Source organism: Leuciscus leuciscus, assembly GCF_965113295.1.
Source record: "Leuciscus leuciscus genome assembly, chromosome: 21".
Classification (NCBI taxonomy): domain Eukaryota; kingdom Metazoa; phylum Chordata; class Actinopteri; order Cypriniformes; family Leuciscidae; genus Leuciscus; species Leuciscus leuciscus.
Window position 1 is genome coordinate 25,529,955 of NC_138745.1, and position 25,881 is coordinate 25,555,835.

Sequence of the window (25,881 nt, forward strand, 5' to 3'; positions counted from 1 at the left end):
TGTGTCAATCTGATGACCTGTAACAGGACATACTTAAACCAACAGCATCATGTCTCGAGGCGTCGCACATGACTGTATGCAGATAGACAGGGTGGAAAAATGGACACCTGGCAGGGGCTTCAGACGGACTATACATCATCTTTATTCAAACAACATACTAACATGCAGACAGCCGACACACAAACGTCAGTGAAACAGAGGAAGAAAGACCCTCCAGTCGAAGCCTATCAGGCACCGCTGGCATTCAAAGGTGAGAATGACCTCAGACAGATAAGTGGGTAACAAGATGCCACTGCAGAAGACAGTGCAGGGACTTCTAGGACACAACGGAAGCCTGTGAGCTCCAGAAAACATCAGAACTGTCAATTTATAGAAGCCGTCTGCGCCTTTCAGATCACACATGCAAATATGAACACAGACATATACGTATGGTCTGTGTCCTAATATGAAACCACCTATATCTACATAACTTGTAAAAACAAAACAATTAAAAATTATGATTCTTCGTTAAAATTCATTTACTTCGAGGTGTTCAAGTTTCCGAGAAATTGTAACATGCTGCAAAAACCAACATAGTATCAATATGTGTTTTTTTTTTTTTTATAAGTCAGCAATCTGACTCTAACTGCCTCTGTATATTTTTCATAAATGTATTTTGATGCAAAACCAGTTGAAATAAGAGTAATATGGTTTAGACTGCATTATTTTAAAATGCCATTACTGAATTAAAAAGCAATTGCCAGTTATAATGCTTGGTTGTTTAACGTATACCTTGCAATTTAGATTCTGGGAAATTTGTAATATTAGACAAATGTAATAATTTGAAAGAATTAATTTGCTTATGGGTTTATTAAGGTTAGTTATTAAGAAATTAAAAATGATAAACAAAATGGCTACAAGAGATGATTTAACTGACAATAACTGTTACAGAACAAATTTGTACTTTAAAGTGCAATTAAAGTGTTTCTATGTTAATTTAAAAGATGTGTAATTAATGCTCATGTTTGGTTTCTTTTTATACTCTGAAATGCACTGAAACGTTTGTTACTGTTGATGTGAACTGAAAATACTGAACAAATTGCCTGTTGCTGTCATATTAGCAATCACTCCATGTTTTTGGCTGACCCCTGGTGGACATTATGCTCCACATATCTTTGAGAGTGTCAATGACAGGTCTTTTAAGGAACCTTTTTAGGTTACGTTCCCTCTGGCACCATCCTTGTCTGTTGAGTTAAAAGCAACAATTTATAAAAAAATATTACTAATAATAAAAGTGGTGCTAAGTTTCCTCAGCCAAGCACACTGAGCCTCCGACACAGCTGTTAAAATACTGTATAATAAATGTTTTTGATTAATTCTAAATGTAATAAAAGACTCAACTATACTAAATTCATTTTCTTCTATTCTTTAATATTGTACATTTTATTGCGGTTTTAAATAGCTATGATAGTCATTACTTGAAAGTGTATTAACTGCATATTTGTACACTGATTTTCTTTATCCAGGTCTACACAAAATGGTTGTTTCTGATGTCACGTTTCAAACTGTGAGTTTAATTCATACTTAAATGCCAATAAATATAATATCATTGACTAAAATTAGAATCTTACATTTGGTTACAAAAAAAGGAGAGAAAAAAAAAAGTGCTGAGAATAGATTTCAGGAATCGCCTTCAGGACAAGTCAATGAGGGCCTAAATTAGAGTTAATCCATTTACTGCCAAATCCTGCTCAGGTTGAGCCGTGGCTTTGCAAGAGAAATATATCTGCCATATTATAATATTCTGTGAATATTACATATGATCAAATAATCCATTTTCTTTATCCAGACTCTTGCTGTATCCACTGGCACATAAGTACTTGAACTGAAAGGTAATTTAACATTGTCCATAGAAATGTGCGTGTGCAATTGTTCAAACTAAACATAACTCCAGAACTCATACATTCTCAATTACTTTTTGGCTTATATTTTATCCAAACTGTCCACATCGTTTCAGTGTCCTCAACCATCAAATAAATAGAAGTGTTCAAAATGTATCCCTCCTCTTGCCGTTTGCTAAAAGCATCATCCTTGCTCAATGGATTCGGTTTAGTACGAAAACGCTCAGCTATTCATCTTTGCTCCAAAAATGTCCTATAGTCTCTTAAAAACTGTGCAAACTGGATTTATCACAGGGATTTATTGTCCACGGTGTTGCTGCACTCTGCGTTCTTCACCATAAATCCAGGTTTTTAACATTGGCAAATCCCGGATTCTCCCTGATCTTCCAATATGTTCCATTGTACAGCCAAACGTCCCTTCCCGCATCATCCAAAGATTTCCTGTAATATGGGGGGGTCATTGAAACATTCCAGCTCTAATTCTTATGAATAAATCAGTTTGGGAGTTGATGCTAACTAACCTGAAGAAGCGAGGGATGTGCTCCTCTCCTCTCTTGGCCAGAATTTTCCTCCTTTCTCTTTGCTTTTCCTCCACCTCATCCTTCTTTTTATCAGTCTCCTGTACTTTCCCCTCCTCAAGAAGTCTAACAACACAGACTTGTTAAAACACTCTAAAACATTATAATCACTTAAAACAGATGACCTAAAAAAAACTTTCACAGACTTACTATATTTTGTATATCTAAACAGACGATCCAATTATTCGGGATTCGTAAATCATTTCTTATCATCAGACTTTGGCTACATCCGAAATCGCATATTCTCTCTTGAGTAGTAACTTATTTTGAATAATAAATGACTTCACAACAGCTAATGTTCTATATGGTATGAATGGGTGTCGTATGAATGTAATCTGGATGAACTACATTCGTCATGTTGTCATTATCATGTGACCTACAACAAATCCTGTCCCGTGGCCTCATGGGATAGTAAAGTGTCCATCGTATGCACACGTCAGAATCTCGCCGAAAGTAGTAGGTCATCCAGGTACTTTCTGCCTACTCTTTTATGAGTACTGTGAATTTTGACATACTTCTGTCACATGCTGGTTTTCGCCTACTATATAGTAGGGAAATCTGCTATTTCAGTTGCAGCTTGCGTCTATTTATCATTGTCTATTATATGGGTCTCACCTTTGGTCAGGGCGCAAGCGTGTATCTGTAGGGGGCAGCAGGGGCTTAAGGTCAGTGGTCAGCTCATTCATCTCCATTGCAAAGCTGGAGAAGCCATAATAAATCAGGTAGTTCTTGGGCTGTGGATCTGTAAGGAAGCAGAGACATCACTGACAACATCTGCCAACACAAATGTACATCTCTGATTTACTTGTTCTGTCTGACAGAACAGCCAAGAAATCAGAAGTGACCCCTTTTACGTTCCTAGTGAACAATGTCAACTTGAGTTAATGCAGAATGTTGACCGATATCCAAATAGGTATTTAGCATTTCTTATAGCAAAAGCATTTGTCTGGATGATTTCCATTGGATTAAATAAAAAAAATGTCATTTAGAAATGCATCATATTACAAAAGCAAATTGGTTTGCAAGCAGCAGCTCCTGTATTAAAAAAACAAATGGAGGAAATACAGCAATACTCACTTGGCTTCCAGATGCACTGTGGATTGGGCAGGGTGTCACAGAAAATCCCCTCATGCCAAAATCCACCAAAACGATGGACGACATTACCAGCCTCGTCAAGAACTTGACCCTGCACTTCGTTTTTGGAACCATCTGAACCCCAGTAACGTGACTGGGAGGGGGAAAAAAACATTTTCTGCATTTGTACAAAGACTTCACCTATATGTACTCAAAATGAATCAAATTTGAACAATCAAAACTGAACACACCTTGACAAATGTGATCTTACAGGTGCAGACCGAACTTTTCAGGTTGCGAATGACGACTTCGCCATAGTGCTCAAGGTATCGCTGCTGACTGAGGACATTGTGGATGCACGTAACCACTTTGTTCCATTCATAGTGGTCCCCATATCTAAAGTACAGTATATCAAAGACCAATCAGAATTCCTCTAAAACATTATAATTTAAAAGCCATGGACACCAAAGTCAAGCAGATACTTGCTTTTTTAGAGTCACATTCACCATCCCTGTTGGCATGATCTCCAAAGATTTGCCCCAAAACTTGTTCTTCCATCTCTGGTCTGCTCTCAGCATGTGAGATTAAAAAAGAAGAAGAATGAGATTCAAATTTAAACATGCAGTACGTCATGACATCACACAGGCCATAAAACATACCCTGCCAGAAGTTGAAACTTTCTGATTCTGCATGGCATGCAGATATGGGTGGATGATGGGAAACCTAAATGCAAACACCAAACCATAGAGTAAACAACTGCTTGATGGCAAACATATCTGATGTATGATCAGAAGTGACAATCACTTACCTGCTCACTAATGTAGCGGAAGCCTCTGTCCTCTCTGATACACTCAAACGTCTCTCCCAGGACTGGATTAAATGGTTTGTAACGGTTGCGAAACTGAGCCGTGGCATAGCCAGATATGGCAAAAGCAGCAATATAAACCTTTACAGAGACAAAACAGAAATTTCTATTATTTATAAAGAAATACACCACGTTTGGGGTTGGTACAAATATTTTTTTAATTAAAATTGGCCAAAAGTGACAATAAAACATTTAAATAAATGCTTTTCTTTTGAATCCTGAAGAAAATAACAATCACAGTTTCCACAAAAATATTAAGCGGCAGTTTTCAACCGTGATAATCATAAACAGATTTTTCTTGAGCACCAAATCAGCATATTAGAATTATTTCTGAAGGATCGTGTGACACTGAAGACTGGAATAATGATGCTGAAAATTCAACTTTGCCATCACAAGAATAAAGTTACAATAGAAAGCAGTTATTTTAAATTGCAATAATATTCACAATATTACTGTTTTTACAGTATTCTTTTTTTAATGCAGTCTTGGTGAATCTAAAAGACTGTTCAAAAACACAAAAAGTAATAAGTAAAAGTAATTGGTCATTAAATAATTTAGTAAATCATTCCCTTTGTGATTGTTTGAATTACAGCATGTAGTTTTGCTAAAGCTTGTGTAATTATTACCATCCTCTGGTAGGGGTCATCGGTATGATTGGCAGAGTCCAGTAGGTCACAGTATTCCAGCTCCTCACAGAGTCTCTGCAGCAGGCACACAGGTTCATTCAGAGCTGCTGGCATGGAGACACGGGACAGATCCTTCCCTATGTTGTTGTAGAGGATAGTCATCAAACCGACGTGGCTGTTGTCAGGGCAGACTGCAGGCAGACTAGTACGGCGTCCGGTGTTCTTGATGATGTTCGATTTTGGTGGTGCCTTTGAAAGGCTGGCGCGGTACTTGCGAGTAGCCATTGCTGTTGAGATAATAAGAAAAGGACAAATTTGTAACACAAACAATGTGATTATACCAAATGTACACAGTACCATTTAAAATGTTTGGGGTTGGTACTATTTTTTAAAGTTTTTGATAGTAGTCTATTATGCTCACACCAAGGCTGCATTTTTTTGATAAATTATTAAATTAATTTAAAATTATTATTACAGTTTATAACAGTATTTAAGGCGAGACACGGCAGGCAAAAACATCAGGTTTTTTTAACAGGTCAATTTTGAGATTTTGGGATTTTTGTCTTCAATAACATATCTTCTTTCAGACTTGTGGTGAAAAAAAGTCCGAAATACTCATTTAGGTCTTTATTTTACAACACTTTGTCTGTTTGCGTCTGTAGAATTCTCATAAATTCAACAAAAGTTGGCGCTCTAAATCAACATGCTCCGCGATCGCTGTCTGCACCCTGCCATCACATATACTGTTGGAAAGCTCTCTCTCTTCCTGTACAATGTTGTCAGATCCAAATATAGTCATTTCCTTTTTTATCAGCAACCAATCGTGAAAGTACAATGGGGCATTTAACTCTAAAAGAGAAATCTCATTGGCTGATATAAATCTTTAAAGCCCGTTTTCTCAAAATGACTTTTCTCTCATACTCCAAGTCCGAAATCTCCACTTCAGTAGCACCTATATACACCAAACATTCCAGTCTTGTACCTAGTTATATTATGACATTAAGACATTTACAGAGGGATTTGTAAATATATTATCCTAGCCTGATTTATATAACATTTTATTCCAAAAAAACATGGCGAAAATAAATTGAAAAAGGCTATTGACAGTATATTCTGATTTACAGGATAACAAAAGTAGATATCCATAAATCCCTCTGTAATTTTTTTCTCATCTAATATGTGAACACAATGAAAAAAAAAATTTGAACCTGGCTTTATCCGATACTCAGATTTAACAAATTAGTGCATATTTTATTAGATAATGCCTAATTTGCATATTTAAACATTAAATTACAGAAAACTTGTAATAAATTTTTTTCTCATCTTAATATAGGTAATCAACTGGGAAAGTTTCATGGTGATATCTGCTATTTAATCAACTGGGAAAGTTTCATGGTGATATCTGCTATTTAAAAATGTTACCCTATTCACCTGTAGTGTCTCACCTTAACTGTTTTCTATTTTAATAGTTTTTAAAATAAAATGTATTGCTGTGATGGCAAAGCTGAATTCTCAGCAGTCATTACTCGTTTAATATGCCGACTTATGCTAAAGAAACATTTATTATTATTATCAACGTTGAAAACAGTTGTGCTTAATGTTTTTGTGGAAACTGCGATACTTTTTTCAGGATTCTTTGATTAATAAAAAAATTCTAAATATCAGCCTTTATTTGAAAGAGAAATCTTTTGTAACATTATAAATTTCTTTACTATCACTTTTGATTTCGATTTAATGCATTTTTGCTAAATAAAAGTATTAATTTCTTTTTAAAAAATGATCTTACCAAACCCAAACTTTTGAATGGTAGTGTACACCTAAACACCACACTCATACGTGCTTACTGAACATTTAAATTTGTTTTCACTAACCATGAGCCTCATCAGGCTCTGAATTACTGGATCCGTCACTCAGGCCGGACTCGTCTGATATCTCAGAAGAGCTCGCACACATAAGCTCATCACATGCGTCAAAATACTCCGCCACTGAGTCAGTCACAGAGGGCGCACGGATAGACGAACTACGGCCTGAGCCAGACTGAGTGAAAGAGACAGACATGTAGGTAGTTAGAAACTGTGAGCTTGATTGCATCATACTGCTAATAAAAATATGAGAGGACAAAAGAGTCTGTTTGGCATGTGAAGTAGGTGAAACCCATCAACCTGTAAACAGAAGAAAGAAGCAGAGGGTGGAGGGGGAGGGGAGAAAGAGACAAAAATAGGGAACAGGACGGGTAGGTTCTGGGTAGAATGTGACACACCTTTCTTTGTAGCACAGTACGGAAGGAGTCATCTGTGGAGTTGGAGGACACTGAGAGTTTGTGGATTTTGGTATGACGGGAGTTAACATCTAACTAAAGATACACACACACAAACACACATCTATGCAGTAAAACATTACATATAATGCACTGGGAAAAAAAACTATTAAACCAGTGGTTCTCAACCGTTTTATCCCACCATTGTACAATATTCAAAAGCGAATAGGCCCAGTTCTTTGTGATTTACTAGATTAAGATTTAAAAAATATATATATATATATATATTTTTTTATATACAAAAAAATATTTTAGATATTAAATATGATATATATATATTATATATATATATATATATATATATATATATATATATATATATATATATATATATATATATATTTAATTATTTATATTTCTTGGCATAACTAGAAAAATGTGTATTCATAAAATACATAAAGAATGACCAATGAATGATAAGATTGTATTAATTTATAACTGTAATAATTTCGTTTTCCAAGTCTACAAATCACTAAAATTAGGCTACCTCATAAATCATTTTTATTTTCTAAACCGAGGGAACCCTGGTTCTTCAAAAGACAGTGTACATTGAAATATCTTTTTGTCATTTTAAAGCTTGTTTTGTCTTATTTTAAATCATTAGGGTCATCTTGAAGTCCCCTCAGAAGTTTGCTGAGGCCACCAGTTGAGAATCACTGCATTAAAGCATTTACTAGCATTAAAAGGGGTGTTAGCAGGGGGTGCCCAAACCTGCTCTTGGAGGGCCACTCTCCTGCAGAGTTTAGCTCCAACTTTACAACTGCCTGCAAGTTTCTAGTATACCTAGTAAGACCTTGATTAGCTGGTTCTGGCATGTTTAACTGGGTTGGAGCTGAACTCTTTAGGACTGTGGCCTTCCAGGAGCAGCATTGGGCACACCTGGTATATAGCGTATAGCACATTTAACAACAAGATGAAAGCTGAAGTAAATCTATCTTTGCATGCTTTTAAGAGAAAGCACTGCACCATGGGCCTTTCACAAAGTAACATAAGTCTTTGTTACCTCAGCCAGGCTGCAGAGGTTGTTGATCTGAGCAGAGGTAGTCTGGTGAAGCTCCCTGCTAGACCAGGCGTCCTGCAGACGATGGCGCTCCTGAGCGAGAGCCTCATGTGCAGTACGCAGAGAGGCATGGACTGAGTGGAAAAAGACATTCAGAAATTCAGTCTAATGCAGCAAATCGGCATAAACTAGGTTTAAATAAAAAAAAATAAAAAAATGAATGCTTTACTCTCATACCTCTCTGGGACATGGAGCAGATGTCTTGGTGGAGTTTCTTGCCTTCTGATGAGGTGGGGGCTGGTGGGGTCGCCTGGGTGCTGACATAATCGGGGATGGAGGGGACGGAGGTTCCCAGGTGGGAAGAACTGGTCAGTTGGCTTGATGATAACTGCATTAAAAAGGTGGAAAGAAAAGAAGTAGGAGGAGATGTTGGTATTTAAGGTTATACATCTAAGGCTGTAATCCACCAAATATGTTCAGCATGAAACATTCAGAAGCTATAGGACATTTGCAAAGTCTAAACCACACTATACACTACCATTCAAAGGTTTAGGTTTAAAAAATTAATACTTTTATGCAGCAAGAATGCATTCAATTGATCAAAAGTGACATTTAAAGTATAATGTTACAAAAGATTTCCACTTCAAATAAATGCTGTTCTATTCATTAAAGAATCCTGAAAAATATGTAACATGGTTTCCAGAAAAATATAAGCAGCACAACTGTTTTCAACATTGATAATAATAAGAAACGTTTCTTGAGCAGCAAATTAGAATGATTTCTGAAGGATCAGGTGACACTGAAGACTGGAATAATGATGCTGAAAATGTAGCTTTGCCATCACAGGAATACATTTTAAAATATTCTCAAACAGTAAACGGTTATTTTAAATCGTAATAATATTTCAAAATATGATTGTTTTTTAGATCAAATAAATGCAGCCTTGGTGAGAATTAGAGATTTACCAACCCCAAATATTTTGAACGGTAGTGTACAATATGCAAAATGCAACAGGACAACATGGTGTAATGCTTTTTCTACCTGGTATAATGTGACAAATGTTACAAGGAATTTACAAGAAATGTCTTGTGCCGACTTACCGATTTAGTAATCCCACGAAATGGCTTCATGTAAAAAAGTAGTTGACTAAATTACTGGGGGTTTTAAAGCTCTAATGCTTACTACACATCACAACACAAATGCCTGGCTATTGTATTCAAAAAATAAAATACACAGATCTTTGGGATCACACTGCACATGAATATGGAATAAATTCCATAATAGTTTCCAAACATTTGTGGAAAACATTGAATAATCCCAATGGCAGGGCTATTGGGATTACAATCTTTGCTGTGGGCAAAGATTATACTTGCTCCCAAGACTTTATTGGAAATATCCTAATATAAAAGAAAATGTAAACTGAGCAGCCTCACCATTCCAAGTGTCTCAAATCGAGACAGTGTGCGAGAATGACCCCAAATCTTGCCAGACTTCTTCTTAGGCTTGTCAAGAAGAAGATTCTGTGGGTCAAACACATGTGGGAACGTTTACTCACACGTAATTCCGGTAAAGGCCCGTCTTCAGCCGGTTGATTTTACAAACCTGCATGCTGATAATCCTCTGGAGGTCTCCGTTATTGACCGCTTGGCCCGACTCTAGAGATTGCAACTTTTGGACCAGCCGTTGCAGCTCATTCAGCTCCATTTGACAACGTGTAAGCTCTGAAAAACAGCACAAATGCTACTCGCCTGTTCTTACGAATTCCTTTATTACCATTTCACTAGTATTTAAAAATACAGCAGTACCTTGTGCACAGAGGTCAGGTTCCTGGGACTGTAGCCAAGCTGACACTTTCCCATTAATGGCAGGATTGACATATGGCAGATTTTCACCCACATTAGACACAGACGTGCCCTGGAATTGTGAGATTAATTTGTTACTTTCATCAGACATATAATCAATTAACTCACCGAAGCATCTATTAGTGTGCATTTACGGGTAAAACCACCATCTGGGACATGATGTCTAATCGCTAATTCTACTTGTTCTTAAATTGTGAGGACACATTCTCCTAATCCCCGGTGATTTAGAGGGCAACGTGAAGTCAATGTAGGAAACCTTTTACTCACCATGTCCTGCATGGCACTGTTTTTGTGAGATAAATGACTGCCATGGGACAGGGCCTGGAGGAAGCCATTGTGAATGTGCGCAGCTTCGTTCTTCTTATACATCCTGTGGGCACTCAGCTTGGTGACCCATATGTAATATAAATCTTGAGTCTTGACCTAGTTAGAGAAGTAAATTGTCTTCAGTTGACATTTTTGGCAGTGAATTTATTTGGTTTATTTATTTGCTGAAATACTTAGCATAATTTGTTTGTTGAAGAATGTTCCTATAACTAATTATGGAATTCCAGCTCAGATATGTCCATAATGTATTGTCAGCTGAACCTCTTTGACCTAAAATTGTTTTGACATTTTTTGTAGATATTTCAATAATTTAACAAAACATTTGCATGTTCATGGTTCTCTGATGTCAGTTAATGGTCACATGACATGCAAATAAACAAATAAAATATTAAGTAAATTTGTTTGTTTTATTTGTGTTTATTTATTAAGCGTTTTATTTTTATTGTTTTTTCGTTTTTAATTGTAAATTAATTATTAGCTTTTCATCAACTCATGAACCCCCTGCAGTTCCCTCCCAAACCCCAAGGTATTCATGAACCCCAATTTGGGAACAAATATTTGAGTAGATGACGGATGGATGAACTAAAGATAATATTAGCTTTAATTTCAAGTAATTAATGCCAGCAATACAGTGACTTACCTTCATGTGATACAGATTGTCTCCAGCATCCAGATCTATGCGTCTTGCTTTTTTGTTTACTGACATAACTGCGAGACTGACATCCAGTGAACCGTGCATTTTCCCTTTTGAGAACTGTTGAAAAAGTAAATCCCTGAATGTTTAAAGAACTGGATCCAAGATCTGTGGTTGTTGGTAAGGGAAAAAATTATTAGCATACTTACATCATGTGGGTTTTTTGTATATCGCAGGATCCCTTTATCCAAGACAAAGTATCTCTGTAAGAAAGTATAACTAAAGTATAAATAAAAGTCATTCAAACATTCTTACCAACAACTACCTAAGGGAAAAAAAAAATATGTGTAACATATTTCTCATACCTTATGCCAGCCTTTAAGAGGCCACTTTCTCCTCTTCATCAAGTAGCCTTCACAGATTCCTGGAGTGTTCGCTTCCTGCATGTTTTCTCCAGTGAAGTTTACATCTACTGGAAAGTCATCCATTACTTCCCAGTCTTTAATGTTCTATTAGAAACAGAGTGGAAAAGGCAATCACAGTTACGTACAACAGGGCGTTAAAACTTGCTATATTTAATCCCTATGAACAAAATGTAACTATTGAGCTTAAGACGTAAACTTGTCGGTTTGGTTTTCACACTATATAATTGGACACTTGTTAGGTGTTGAACAACTGGTTTAAGTTCAGACACCCAATGCTAGCTTTTCACCTATGTACTTGTAAGGAAAATATTAAGGTGTGTTCAAAAATCAGTTGAAGCAACCTGAGTTTGAGTGTTTACATGTCAAGCATTGGTACAAACCAGCCGTGAGTGTCGTGAGGATGCTGTGCTGCTGCTCCTGGAATGAGTGGGCTTATTCCAGCCACTAGACAACTTCTCCACACCACTCGCCTGAGAATGGCCGTGGTCCACTGAAGACACGTGGGATTCCATTTTAAAAAATGTCTTCTTGTGCACTTATTAGTCGAGCTTGGTGTGAATATACGCTCTGCTAGAGGCTCCTTCTCATTGTACACTAGAGCACAATATGTCTGCAAAGCAAAGATTTTTCATTAATAACATGTTTTTTTCATTTATTGCTTAGTCAGACAAGCATGTGATAGGGCCTAAGACTTAAGGGAAAGTTAATTGTATACTGTATTTTGCAAAAGAGTTGGGTATTAACCTGGGTATTCATTTTATTCAATTTTATACTATTCAAATAATTTTATTTCGATTTTAGTACAGTGATTGCCAGGATAGAAACAGTCATGGCAAAGGTAACCAGCACTGTGACAGTAAATAAAAACAGAAGCAATATAGTGTCCAGAGAAAACTCATCTAATTCTGTTATCTAACAGTAGGGATCTGCCTTAGCCAACACTTCCTGGGAATTTAACTTCTGCCCTTTACTAGATCACACTAGTTCATTTTACTTATAAATAGGCTACTTTTCAAATGGCTTAGCGCACAAAACACAAGAGAGCGTACAGTAATGCAAAGCAAGGAAACAAAAACAATACACTCATTATTAGTAGTATGGTGTAAGGAAACACCATTACGGTGTGTATGCTTAATTACATATTGATATATTATGTAAAAAATCCTTTTATGGATATAAGCTGAATGGAATGTCACCAGAGGGGTGTAACAGAAACCAAACCTGTTTACTAGAATCTTATATTGTCTTGACAACTCTGACAAGCTCATACCTGCCCATTAAACTAGAATGAGGGCAAATTAGGTGTTTTGAAAACAGCTAAATTAGCAGTTGAGTAAAACTATTTGATTACATAATTGGCAATATTCATACATAAAGGTAAACGTAATTTGAACTACATATTCAATAATGAACTAACAATTTCACTGTTGATGAGTCTAAAAGATTGTTTTAGATTCCCCTTTTATGGAAGGAATATGTGCAGTAACACAGGCTCATGGATAGTAACCTCACACATCTAACGGTCCCTACGGGACAGGCTTAGCGTCATTACGATAATTGGCTTTGAATATCCCTTTTTAGCAGCCTTTAGCTTGAATAGCTTTTCACCGTGAGCACGATGACAGGTCACAGTAAATATGATGTATAGCAGCAGGAAAACAGCATGACGTAGGCCAACACGGTTTGAATAATCATTAGAACATCATAGAGATTTTATTGTAATTTATAAGAACTGAGCATGCTTTTAAAAACTGTTAAACAGATACGCAGATTTAGTCAAAGTAGCCATTCCAAGTTGTCTATACCAGGATACATAAAGCACCATCAAGTGTGTTATGAAACCAAATAGTGACCAATACAGTGTAAACATTATAAATATGATTAACTACACAAAATTTAACTTTAAGTTTTCTGGGCTGAGAAGAAAACTGTATAGTATAGTCTTACGCTGTTTACCAATCAACACATGAAATATATAAAATACTTCTGATTTATACAGAAACAATATTTTTTAGAGACTCTTAAGGCCAAATTTAGTTACCATTTGGTAACTAAACAGAATGTTGTTAAGTTTAGTGACAATATGTTACAATGTTTACATGGAATAATGACTGGTAGGCTACTGTTTTTATTATTTCTTGATCTTGATCTCGGATTTGATTCCGATCTTGATTCAATATCGATTCACTTGGTTAAATATTAGGTACAGTAGAGTAGATACATGTAAATTTTTGTAAAAAAAAATATCATGTCACCTAATGCTGTAAACATACAGAGAGCCCTGTCAGCTGGTATTATTATTAAAGGTTAAAAATAACCACTCAAATTAAATATAATTTGGTTTTTACTAGGCTATAATAACAACGTTACAATATTTTAAGTAAAAATATATAAATATTTATTTGTATAATATAAAAAATATTTAAATATTTTATTTATTTGTCAAGCCAACTAACGTGCTATCAAATGGCTTTCCTGGGGTAAATGTAACGTTATGTGACATTGTTCTTCAGCTGTTTTATTGACCTTTTTCCGCAGTTGAAAAACACTGATTGATCGATATTATGTATGAGGCATAAACATTTCGCTAAGTTGTACTGTATCTTTCAACACACCTATTGTTAATTCGTGTTTATTTACTATTAAATAGTAAAGAGTAAGAGATGTTCGGTTCACAACCACGATCTGTCACGTCACATTTACAAGCACCAAAACACTATTGTTTGAATTTCGTAATAAAATTGACAGAAAAGTAACCTGCTCTGTCTAGTCTGTCGGTGTCAGTGTCCTCCAGCACCCAAACCAAACCTATATTCATTTATTTATTTTGCTGAACACAAAAGTAAAAATGTTTTAAAGAACGCTGGTATGCAAACAGTTGATGGGCCCCATTGACTTCCATAGTACAGACTTCCATCAATTGTTTGACTACCCATATTCTTCAGAATATCTTCTTTTGTGTTCAGCAGAAAAAAGAAATTCACACAGGTCCCAGGAATACTTGAGGGTAAATTATGACAATTTAAATTTTTGGTGAACTCTCTCTCTTTAATGCTCAAGTTAAGTTCACCATTGCTCTGATAAAGGCTGTGATTTTCCTTACATAATTTCCACACAATGAATACAAAAACTCACTTCAATATCAGACATACTTTTCTACTGTGGTACCAATCACCAGCATTTAAATCCACAAAGTTTCTTTATGTACTGTAGCTCATGCTCTTACCTGAGGTTCCTGCTCTTGGCCAGCGTGTGGTATATTTCTGAGTGATTCTCTCTAAGCGTCTGAGTTTCATGCTTCCCCATTTGCTCAAACGTGCGTTAGACTAACTGGCAGGACAACCGGTTCAACTACTCTCTACTAAAACACAAGAATTCAGATATTCCGTGTGCATACCAGAGAGATGCATCACGGTCAGCTCCCAAACTACCCTCCACTGGTGACTGAACATCCAGCAAATCCACCCAAGGCTCCAGGCCAAATCATTATCCGCATTAGTCCTAAAAGCTGTCGGCATTACAGGCATGCATGTCGGAGGAACTTTACTGACAGCCAGCCAGCGATTCAGATGCATTTAAAGCTGAAACTCTGCCATTACCTCATTACTGAGATGGGATAATCAACAATTTACTAAATGTCAAGTGGGTAACTTAACCCCTAGTTGGTTCACGTATGATCAGCATTTACATTTTATTTATAGAGCGGTTTTACAAATTCACAAGATTTTTGGATCAATTGTAAACCTGACCTAAAAAAACACACACAGCGGTGTCAAAATCTAAAGAACTGAGACAACCGTAGCGAACCCGGAGTTGTATCAAATAAAGGAATAAATTACCTACTTTAACATGAAGTGATCCAGGGATTAGCACTAATCAGGATCCATGACCATAAGCTAGTGTTTATTTTGGCACTGGCAGTAATAATGGATGTTTTTCCTGGCTTTTTAACTTCAAGAAATCAGTCCAATGCACTTTAATGTGATTCAATTTACAGAGGCAAATACTGGCGCAACTTATTGAAATGAATTAAATAATTCATTAATTAATTTAAATAACATTATTGGGGAGACCGGGGCTAGTTGTCACACTTGTTGTTCCACTCCAGTGAATATTTCTCTGGTTTCTTTTTAAAAGTCGATTTCAGTACAGTTACATACCTTAATGACTTGACAACAAAAATCTGTTGCATTTCCACCGTTGATGCTCATTGATTAATGTCGGCATGAAACGGAAGTTGCGATAGTCTTTTCTTACCTATTGTGACGTATATCCGAGTGAAACGGCTTCTCGGACAAGAAATATAGGGCGGGACTTGATTTGTCCACTGGGAATTGATTGGATCGTTGTAGTTTGAATGACAGGTTATCCCGTTTTGATTAAAGATTACGAGGGCACATGAATAAAAAATATGTGCACAGATAAATCATTTAGAATAAATACTGAAATATTCCATTAAAAAAAGAATTGTCAACTTAGATTTCATGGTGACGTTTCACATTTTTTGTTTGGACATTTTGTGATATAATGCCAAGCTATAGTGGTTAAATTGTCACAATGGAACAGCCTATTATTGGCTTTTAAGCAACATCTTCTCAGTAAAACAATTATTGATAGTATACATAGTGAATATTGATATTTATAAATGCTACAAAATTACAAAATATGTTTTTTTACTAGGTGTTTGAAACCAGCATACCAAAAAAATAACTGCTAGAGAAAACAAACAATTTGTTTACCTACAACTATGGCATACAAATGACCAAAATGCAACTTTAAATAATATTTTATTATATGCACTTTGTCAATCATACACTGTTCATCCGTGTCTATTTGTAAAATTCAAGCAGCTGCTTCCTGTACTGTAGAAGCATCTTTATTTGTAACAGCATTTGTGGCGTCCCCAGAGCCCTGCTGTTTGACATACTGCTGAAGGAGGGCAGAAAGATGAGCTGGATGGTGGCGTAGCATCGAGACAGTCTGTGAGGTCATCAGGGTTAGTCCACCAACTAGTTCACCGTGGATAGTGGTCATAGATGGGAGTTTGGAGAATTTGAGAATGCCTTGATACGAGAGCAATGTGTTCTCTATGCAAGCACCTGAAAGATAATGTTTCAGAAAGCCTTAGTTTTAGACAATACCAACTTTTTTTGAAGGCTTTTATGAATGCAAGTTCATGTATATGGCACATTGACTCACCTAACAGGACCATCTGAGGACTGTGCCTCAACGCTTGCAGCATCTCCTTAACTTTTGGCTCTTTACTAACAAATATGACAGTCTGGCCAACAAATAGAGGCAACATGTTACTGTAAATGCTGTTGTTGAGGAAAGACCTCGCCACCTGCAAAGAAACACACACACATAAAAAAAATGTCACACAGCAGTAGCTCACATCTCAACAGTGGTAACCATCACTAAAGCTTGGCATTACCTGGTTTGGAAAGAACTTGATACTGATATTGTGTCTTTTCAGTTTGTGTTTCAGCTGCAGTAGATCCTCTGCATTGATTGCATTGTTTTGGACCACAGCAATCATCTTACACTCCTTAAACAATTTTTCTAGGTCTTTCCGCAACAGAACTGCCAGAGTACTTTCCTAAAAGAGAAGTGAGTTGAAATATACATTAATGGAACACTTATACATTTAACTATATATTTTATAAAATATTGTATAATACAAATTAGTATATGTTGTTATTATAGTACTTTCCAAAAAAGAAAGCAAGCTGATAAATGTGTTAATGGCACAATGGAAGCTTGTTTCCGCCACTGAATCCTCCTTTTTTTTCTCTCACAACTGCACGTTTATATTTCACAATTCTGATTTTATAACTCACAATTGCTTGTTTACATATTACTCTTTTCTTGAAATTCCAAATGTATATCTCACAATTTTGAGAGAAAAAAATATATAAAGAGATATAAACTAACCTACAATTGTGAGATAAAAAGTCACAATTGCCTTTTATTATTATTCTGAGCCGAAAACAATCTTCCAGAATGGGACACTTAAAATGACACTCTTAAAATAATTATATTTATAATATAATGATAATATAATATTAAAGAGTTAGTTCACTACTTTCATTCATCTTCGAAACACAGATGAAGATATTTTTTAATGAAATCTGAGAAATATCTGTCCCTCCATTGACAGCCTAAATTCAATCCATTCATCATATGAAGCGATCGAGTCTCTTCAGAAAATGTGGACTAAACCGCTCAATTCACATGGATTAGTTTTACAATCTCTTTATGAACTTTTTGAAGCGTCAAAGTGGTAGTTGCTTGGACTGTCAAAGGAGGGACAGAAATCATTCAGATTTCTTTTTTAAATATCTTCATCTGTGTTTCAAAAATGAACAGAAGTCTTATGGGTTTGGAATGACATTAGGCTGAGTAAATGATTACATAATTTTTGGGTGAACTAATCCTTTAAGAATATAATATTACTATATAAGTAAAAGTGATTAATACAAGTATTCGTCTAATTCTGAACGAATGATAATTCCCTTGGAATCCTTCAACTACATTCTTCCAAGATAGATAGTGATCAGTAACTACTGCAATGATCAACCTCTTCGATCTTTCTGACTCGTGGAGCCAGAGCAGCAGGAGGAGCTGCAGGTGTGGGGGGAATGTACTCTGTGACAGCCAACAGCTTCTGCTTGAGAAAGTGTACTGGCTTTCTGTGACGAGTGACAGCTTTGGAGCCGTGACGAACACTTTGGGTTAATGGCAGCCATCCTGTAGGTTGACATAATATGAATATTGGTAAGAATAACATTAAGGCTACAATATAAAAATTCATAGTCATAATGCGATATGAATGTAAAGGATGCAACAAATCATTCATAAGTGTCATGATTAAAATATCACGTGATGTTCTCATGAAAACAAATACAGGGGTTTTAACGAAAATCCAAAGTGGCAGTAAGCATTCATATCATTATGCTAAATGTGGAGTGATATACCAAATAACATTATGTAAACAGGACAGAGTTGAACACACAAAAGCACCTCAAAAATGAAATTGCATAGTCCCTGATAGATGATAATGATGATGCTGCTACTGCTGCTGTACAGTAACACAATAATAGCTCCATGGTGTCTTTCAGCTGTAACTTTACAATGGAGTTCATAGTTTAAAAGTGGTTGTAAATGGGCGATAACTGATTCTTATGTATGGTATTTCTTTTTTAGGAACTCAACACTGCAACATAAAACCAGAATCTTACCCGCTTTCGGGAGAAGCCTGCCACACAAGGTCGCTGCCATCTTTCTTGATCCGGATTTGACGTAGGACAATATTGTTGTATCGTGCCTACAAAATAAAAGTTGTTGGCTGTTTTATCATAGACATAATACATGAGTATTTTATATGTCTATGGTTGTTCTGGTCATGTTTGAAAAAACTTAAACGTAATAATACCCCCAAATCTATTTTATATGTTTGCTAGTTTTTTGTTGTTGTTGCTAGTTTACACAAATATACAAAGTAAAAGTTACTTTTTTTAAATCGTTAAGGCTATTTTGAAAATGTCAAATAATTTTCGAATATATAATTAAAGATTAAATATCATGTATCTATATATTTATTTTATTCATTTCAAAATTTATTTATTTTTACAAAACTGATTGATTGAGTTTTCATAACGTTTACGTAAGAGCATGAACGTGATGACGCAGGTTTGGAGTTGCAGGCATGAGACGTGTTTTGAGCTTCTGCTCGTCTAGGAACATCAGCAACATTGTGCAGCTTATTGAACCTGGTGTTGCCTTGGCAGTCCGAAATCCTCCGTTATTTACCTCGTTTTTCTGCAGGGAATTTACGGACAGCGGCACCAACATGGATCTGAGTAACATGAGAAAGAGCTATAAGAGCGATCAGGAGGTGGGAGGCATATGTTGGGCTTTGACGGGTAGTTATGTCATGTGTATGTCCATGACCTCAGACCCTATTCTAAAGAACTATTGCACAGAGATGTTTTTTATACTAAAAGGCTAGACAAGAAGAACAGTAATTTTCTGTATTATTTGTATAAAACCTTATTAATGTGATTCTAAAATATTGAGCATTTTATTCATGATCTGCATTTGACTTAGGTGCTTTGCAATCGACTTTGAAAAATGATAATTGATTAATGCATTGACCTTGTGCATTATCAGTTGACATTGAAAGGTGGACTTCCATCAATCTTTTACTAATTAAGATCATATGGAGAGAATTATGAGAGAATAAATAAGTAAATAATTAATTAAATATATATATAAGATAATTATGTACACATCCTATTTCTTAATTTCATCCTACAGTGTTTTGAGGAGGATCAGCTTGCTTCTTTAGATCCAATTAAGCAATTCGGCAGCTGGTTTGATCAAGCCACTAAATGCCCGGAGGTGGGGGAAGCCAATGCAATGTGTCTTGCAACATCCACCAAGTAAGAATATCAATGCAGTTCATCAGTATATGCAAGTATACAGTGTAGCTAATATTTAATAATGCAATAATTCACTAATTCAGTTTCGCCCAAAATGCATGTCTCTATGTCTCTTCTAAAGGGATGGTCGTCCCTCTGCACGCATGGTCCTTCTGAAAGGCTACAGCGAGGAAGGATTTCGCTTCTTTACCAACTATGAGAGTCGGAAAGGTTCAGAGCTGGTGAGTCTTTAAAACAATATTTTATTTAGTAAATGTCCATATGGATTTACCTTTGCATCTTTAAAATTACCTCTTTATTTCAATCATGTAGGACAGCAATCCCCATGCCTGTCTTGTCTTTTACTGGGAACCATTAAACAGGCAGGTGAGTGTTTTTTCGTAGAACTCAGAATCTTCTCCAGCAAATTCTTCAGAAATCAGATCATTAGAATATTATCTTTTGTTTTAATATTTGTCCCAAAAAAAACACACACACTCATTGTAAATGTAGTCTTGGATTTTAGGACCCCATTGTATTTTTTGTAATGTGAAGTTTTGTGCACAAACAGATCCGCATTGAAGGCGCCGTAGAGAGAATCCCGTATGAGAGTTCACATGAATACTTCCACTCAAGGCCCAAGAGCAGTCAGATCGGTGCTGTTGTTAGCAGGCAGAGCACCGTAATACCAAGCCGACAAGTGAGTATCACTTCCAACTATCCTATAGTATAGACCTATGTAGCCCTGCCCCTTTTCACTGATGCGCACATTGTGTTCTGTCTTCCGGTTTGTATTTCCACAGTATGAAGGTAATATCTTACAGATTTATGAATGAGCCGCTCATTTGAAAATTTTCCCAATCTACTGACATTTGTCATTCACACTTCACTGGCTAATTACTCTTAGACAGCGATGCCATAGAAATATGAAGTTCAAATATTCTAAAGAAGACGGCGCACTTGTTTCTCTGGTGCATACGGTGTCCTATATGATTGTTGTGAACTAAAACTATTAAACACATTAATGTTAATTGAAATACAGCTGAAATAAAATGAAACATAAATATTAGATGAAAAACTAACTAAATTAAAATGAGAAATATTCTATTGGCAACCAACTGAAAAAAGTTGAAGCAATAAAATTACTAACTGGAAATAAATGAAAAACTAAAACCATAACCCAACTTAAATTAAATTAAACCTAAATGGTAATATTTATTATAAATTAAAATTAAAAAGGCTATAATTAAAATTGATTCTTAAAGTATAAAAAATAAAAGCTAATTCAACATATTTATAAAAACTATAATGGTATCTAAATAATACAAAAATAACACGGACACAATCTATTTCAGCATTCAGCTAAACGTTCAAACACCTGTTTTATTGACCAATTTTTTTGTGTGCCCCTTAAAGTACCTGAGAGAAAAGAATGCAGAGCTTGAAGAAAAGTATAAGGACACGGATGTACCGATGCCAGATTATTGGTGTGTAATCTTTGTTTATTAATTCAAAATTTGTTCAAAATTCAAATTCCTGTTCTTATTTAAACCATTTTTTTGTTTATTTTATGATCATCATCATCATGGATATATTTTTTTCTGCAGGGGTGGATACATTGTGAAACCCTCCCTGATTGAGTTCTGGCAGGGTCAGACCAATAGATTACATGACCGAATAGTATTTGTGCGGCCAAAAGAGGGAGAGACTGAGCTGGGGGATATGCAGCATCAAGCAGAGGGGGGCTGGATATACCAACGCTTGTCCCCTTGATACTGCACATGCTGTGAAATTAACATCACCGTCTGTGACATCAATACATCATCATTACTTGAAAGCAACTGTCATTTAAAATGCCAGCAGGGCATTAACTGACTTGTGAAGACGTACTACTCCATATTTGCCTACGTTCGTATTGTCTTAACCAAAACCTGAAAGGAGATTTTCACTGTAAACATGATTTTGTGAATATAAATCATGTGTTGCATTAGAAATGGTGCTTTGTTGCAGCGTTTGTCATTAAGCCTTCAAAACTGACGGTCCCACTTAATAATACGTGTATTTACTATGTACTAACATATATATTGAAATGAAACCTGTCCCTAACGTTACCCATATCCTTTCTCTATAGCAGCAAAAAAAAAGTGCAATACATGCAATAAACACACATTGTACCTAACAAATTTGTATGTAAGCACATTGTAGTTAAAGACACCTAATGTAAAGTGTGACCAAACTGACCTCAACATATTCTTAATCTATTACTTACAAGTGCAAAGTCTGATGTAATGTTTATTAATAATTGAAAGGCACAGCTGTACTTGCAGCCTTAACTGTACTTTTAGAGAACATAAACTTTGGACTTCAGTCACAACAACAAAAACATCCCAACATGTTCCTCTGTTTGTGCATCATTCATGATATACAACAAATATTCTGCTAGACAAATGTGTCAAATAAATGTGTTAATGTTGCCCTAAAATAATTGTCCTTTTGGATGTAATTCTGTAATGGTGACCTTTTCTGTAAATGTAAAAAAGTAGTAAACCTGTTTAATTTTTGCAGCAATGGTCATTGAGTTTTTTTGCCAGAAGATGGCAGTGGAATCAAAACAACCTTGTGCTTCTTTTCTTTCTTTTTTCTACACTTTTTAACACATCTCAGCAATGTCAATAAAAATCTTTATTTAGCATATTTTACCAATAACCTTTCAAAGATCGCAGTAAACAATAGACAAGTACAGATTAAACAAGGCAAATTAAAGCTGTAGTGGTAGTTGGAGAACTTATCTTCACGTGCTGTGACTCTGGCTGTCCATGCACCCTTTGAAACCCTTTTTATGGTAAACTGATCAAATCAGAGATAAAGTCCTATGCACAACTGATGTTCAACCACAAAAAAATAACATAAAAACACGTCATCAAGTGCTAATCAAAGGGCACAGCAGTCCATTAAAATGCAAGCTAAACAAACAGTCTGTTTCCCACGTTTGTTGCTAAATTTACATGTAAATTTTTATGACCAATTTAAAAATGAAAGGATTGTATGAATTATAAACAAAAGTAAGTAGAGTTGCGATTTCTGTGCCTTGTCAGGTATTTTAATTGTCCCACAGTGAAAATATCGTATTTTATGAGCATTGCAATATATTTTTTATGATTATGATTACTAGGAAATATAAATCTCGAGGGCTGCTTTAAATTAAAGCACGGGCTGTAAAAAATATTAACGCACTTCGCTGCGTCAGTAACTCCGGGAATTTACAAATAAAAATGAGTAAAAATTAATGTATGTGTGCAGGTATAAACAGTCCCCAAATGGCATGCTTTGTCTGGGTGTTATTTTTCCACATGGCTCTTGTCTGTCCTAGCAGTTTCAGGGAAAAGGCTTGCGTTTTCCGTCAGACTTGCGCGAATCTTCTTCTTCTCCTTGAACCGCCCAGAGTGGGAGACTTTGACGTGACGGCCTTTGGTCCCAGATTTATCCACTATTTTTTCCAGTCTGGCATCCAAATTGTTGTCTGCGACATCATTGGCCAGGTCTTTATTTGCATTGTTGGTGCTGAAGTCGGGCGGTATTTCATATAGGACCTTCGCCTCTGACTTCTTTTTTCTTAGGAAGGTGAGTTTCCACCATGCAGGGTCGGCCATGACAGGTGTGAAAGGGAGATGGTAAAAGCGGTAGACCTATAACATGAATGCAGATTTGTTAGGTAGCTAGAGGTAAAGGATATTATGGTGATGATATATATATATATATATGATTGTTTCAAACTCTTAATTTAACAGTTTTTATTGGCCACTGTCACCTTTATATTTCTCACTGTGGGCAATATTATCTGCTAGTTTCTTTGGAACTATTTACTATGCTATGTAAAAAAAAAGGTTTATACATCTGACATTAAGAGTGGGTAGAAAAAAATATATAAAGAAAGAAAAAAAATATATAAAATATATAAAAATGTAGTTTGGTTTTTACAAAGTGACATTTTTTTCTCTCACACATTATAAATGAAGTCTTTGTAGTAGAAATATTGCTACATTTTAGAAAGAGGGTTCCTTGGGAGGGAATGAGCATATAAAGGTAAGAGATGTTGAGGAATGTGATGGAATATGAACTCATAATTTAACAGTGAGTCTGCAAGCGGCTTAATTCTCCAGTGCATAGCACAACACTCTCATTTATCACCCAAACTCACACAGTTTTTGCCCTAGGCTGTGTTTTTATGGATACAAAAACAGCATCAGAACTTTAGCATAAAGGCTTATTTGCATACTTAAGCACATTGTGAGCAGCAACATTCATCCAGTGATTAGATTAGAATAACACAGGACACCTGACTCCGCTGCTCAGCTGTTTAATTAATGAAGAGCACCACTGGATCCCCTGTCACTCCCGTGAGATCTGAGATGCACCAAAATAACATTGCGAGAACCAAGACACATGAACATCAACTTGATGGACAACTTCGTGTTTCATCCCACTCCGATAGAGTATAATTTGTTATGTAATATTGGACAGTGCATACACATCACACAAAGCATGTACAATGATTCACCCATGTAAAAGCAACCAGTGTAAACACAGGAGACTCGCACACCTGCGTACTGGTAACAGTAATTCGAATGGCTGGTATGGGTGTGACATCTGGTCCCTTAGCAACATTGTCATAGTCATCATTAAATAATGTATTAAAGAATGTGCCATGGTTTGTCCAGCGGATGCAGCAGGTTTTATGGTGCGAGATAAGATTTCAAGTATCAGAAGGCTAGTAAACACACCCTTCACTTGGCAGTTGCCACCTCATATACTTCAAAGTTTCTGGTAATATTACTCATCGAGGGTTCATGCAAGAAAACAAGACAGCGTCTCCATGTAAATACTTTTTGAATTCCATTAAAACGTGACAAAGCTCCTTTCTCACATCAGGGTGGAGTTTGTTAAACATCAGATGTAGAAATAGACATACACAGACATATTTTATATATATATAAAATGTTCATATCAGTGCATCCCTAATATATATATATATAGGCTATATATATATATATATATGTGTGTATATAATCTATTCGGGATGCACCGATATGAACATTTTGGCTGATACCGATAACCGATAATTCTTTATATTTGAAAGCCGATATCCGATATATTGGCCGATAAATCTAAATCCAAAATATTATAGAATTTTTGAGAGCCTGATTACAAAAACAAAAGTCACACCATTAAAATCCATGTCCCAAGCACAGAATTATGATGATGTTCTCATTATAATTTTATGTAGCCTATATGACAGACTTGCACTACACATGTCGCTCTTAACTGTATTTTCTTTTTTTGAAGTGATTCTAATCACATTTCAAGTAATTCAAAACAATGATGGTGAACATAGCATCTGAAGTAAATATTCCATTATTTATCAGCTTTAATATATCGGCCAAATTTTCTTATTGGGCAGATAACGATAACATTAAAAATGTTACCTGTGTGTCTATTTGTTTATCTATTCATTTAATTATTTATTTAACGCCTTAATCCTTTCTTGCAAGACTACATAATTTTAAGAATAATTTGCATCTTTTTAGCATGTTTTTGTTTGCCACCTTTATATTGCTCACTGGGAGTTTGTAAGGCAATCTACAAAACTGCTTCTGAACAATTTACTGTGTAAAATGCAATATAAAAAACAATTTGAAATTTAATAGAAGATCTGACATTAATAGTGGGTAGAAAAAATTAATATTTAACTTACATTCTTACTATTTTTTTCCACACAGTATAAATAAGGCTTTATACAGTAAAAGAATATTGCTGCATTTTAGAAAAGGCGTTTCTTGTGAGGGGATCATAATATTTGGGGGTTACCGGCA

At 35.7% G+C, this 25,881-nt stretch overlaps 4 protein-coding genes across 4 annotated transcripts; 1 reads left to right on the plus strand and 3 right to left on the minus strand.

The window, feature by feature from the left end:
* Nucleotides 1–118: 118 nt before the first annotated feature.
* Nucleotides 119–14,962, minus strand: osbpl7 (oxysterol binding protein-like 7). The gene is made up of 22 exons (XM_082151237.1): nt 14,815–14,962; nt 11,969–12,198; nt 11,529–11,672; nt 11,373–11,426; nt 11,170–11,283; nt 10,470–10,625; nt 10,146–10,254; nt 9,943–10,061; nt 9,774–9,860; nt 8,578–8,728; nt 8,344–8,474; nt 7,284–7,376; nt 6,895–7,060; nt 5,024–5,310; nt 4,341–4,478; nt 4,192–4,255; nt 4,019–4,097; nt 3,784–3,928; nt 3,536–3,686; nt 3,074–3,200; nt 2,402–2,524; nt 119–2,321 (listed from the first exon to the last, which is right to left on the minus strand). The coding sequence occupies exons 2-22, from the start codon at nt 12,098–12,100 to the stop codon at nt 2,213–2,215; spliced, it is 2,679 nt and encodes an 892-aa protein (XP_082007363.1). The 5' UTR covers nt 12,101–12,198; nt 14,815–14,962; the 3' UTR covers nt 119–2,212.
* A 1,404-nt stretch (nt 14,963–16,366) lies between these two features.
* On the minus strand, nt 16,367–18,940 carry mrpl10 (mitochondrial ribosomal protein L10). The gene is made up of 5 exons (XM_082151087.1): nt 18,830–18,940; nt 18,169–18,338; nt 17,023–17,187; nt 16,788–16,932; nt 16,367–16,687 (listed from the first exon to the last, which is right to left on the minus strand). The coding sequence occupies exons 1-5, from the start codon at nt 18,867–18,869 to the stop codon at nt 16,431–16,433; spliced, it is 777 nt and encodes a 258-aa protein (XP_082007213.1). The 5' UTR covers nt 18,870–18,940; the 3' UTR covers nt 16,367–16,430.
* A 335-nt stretch (nt 18,941–19,275) lies between these two features.
* On the plus strand, nt 19,276–22,575 carry pnpo (pyridoxamine 5'-phosphate oxidase). Its single transcript, XM_082151270.1, has 7 exons — nt 19,276–19,485; nt 19,908–20,032; nt 20,154–20,253; nt 20,345–20,398; nt 20,583–20,711; nt 21,428–21,498; nt 21,619–22,575. The coding sequence occupies exons 1-7, from the start codon at nt 19,297–19,299 to the stop codon at nt 21,782–21,784; spliced, it is 834 nt and encodes a 277-aa protein (XP_082007396.1). The 5' UTR covers nt 19,276–19,296; the 3' UTR covers nt 21,785–22,575.
* Nucleotides 22,576–23,349: 774 nt separating this feature from the next.
* Nucleotides 23,350–23,661, minus strand: prr15lb (proline rich 15 like b; the record flags this gene model as incomplete). Its single annotated transcript, XM_082151370.1, has 1 exon — nt 23,350–23,661. The coding sequence occupies one exon, from the start codon at nt 23,659–23,661 to the stop codon at nt 23,350–23,352; it is 312 nt and encodes a 103-aa protein (XP_082007496.1).
* Nucleotides 23,662–25,881: the final 2,220 nt, after the last annotated feature.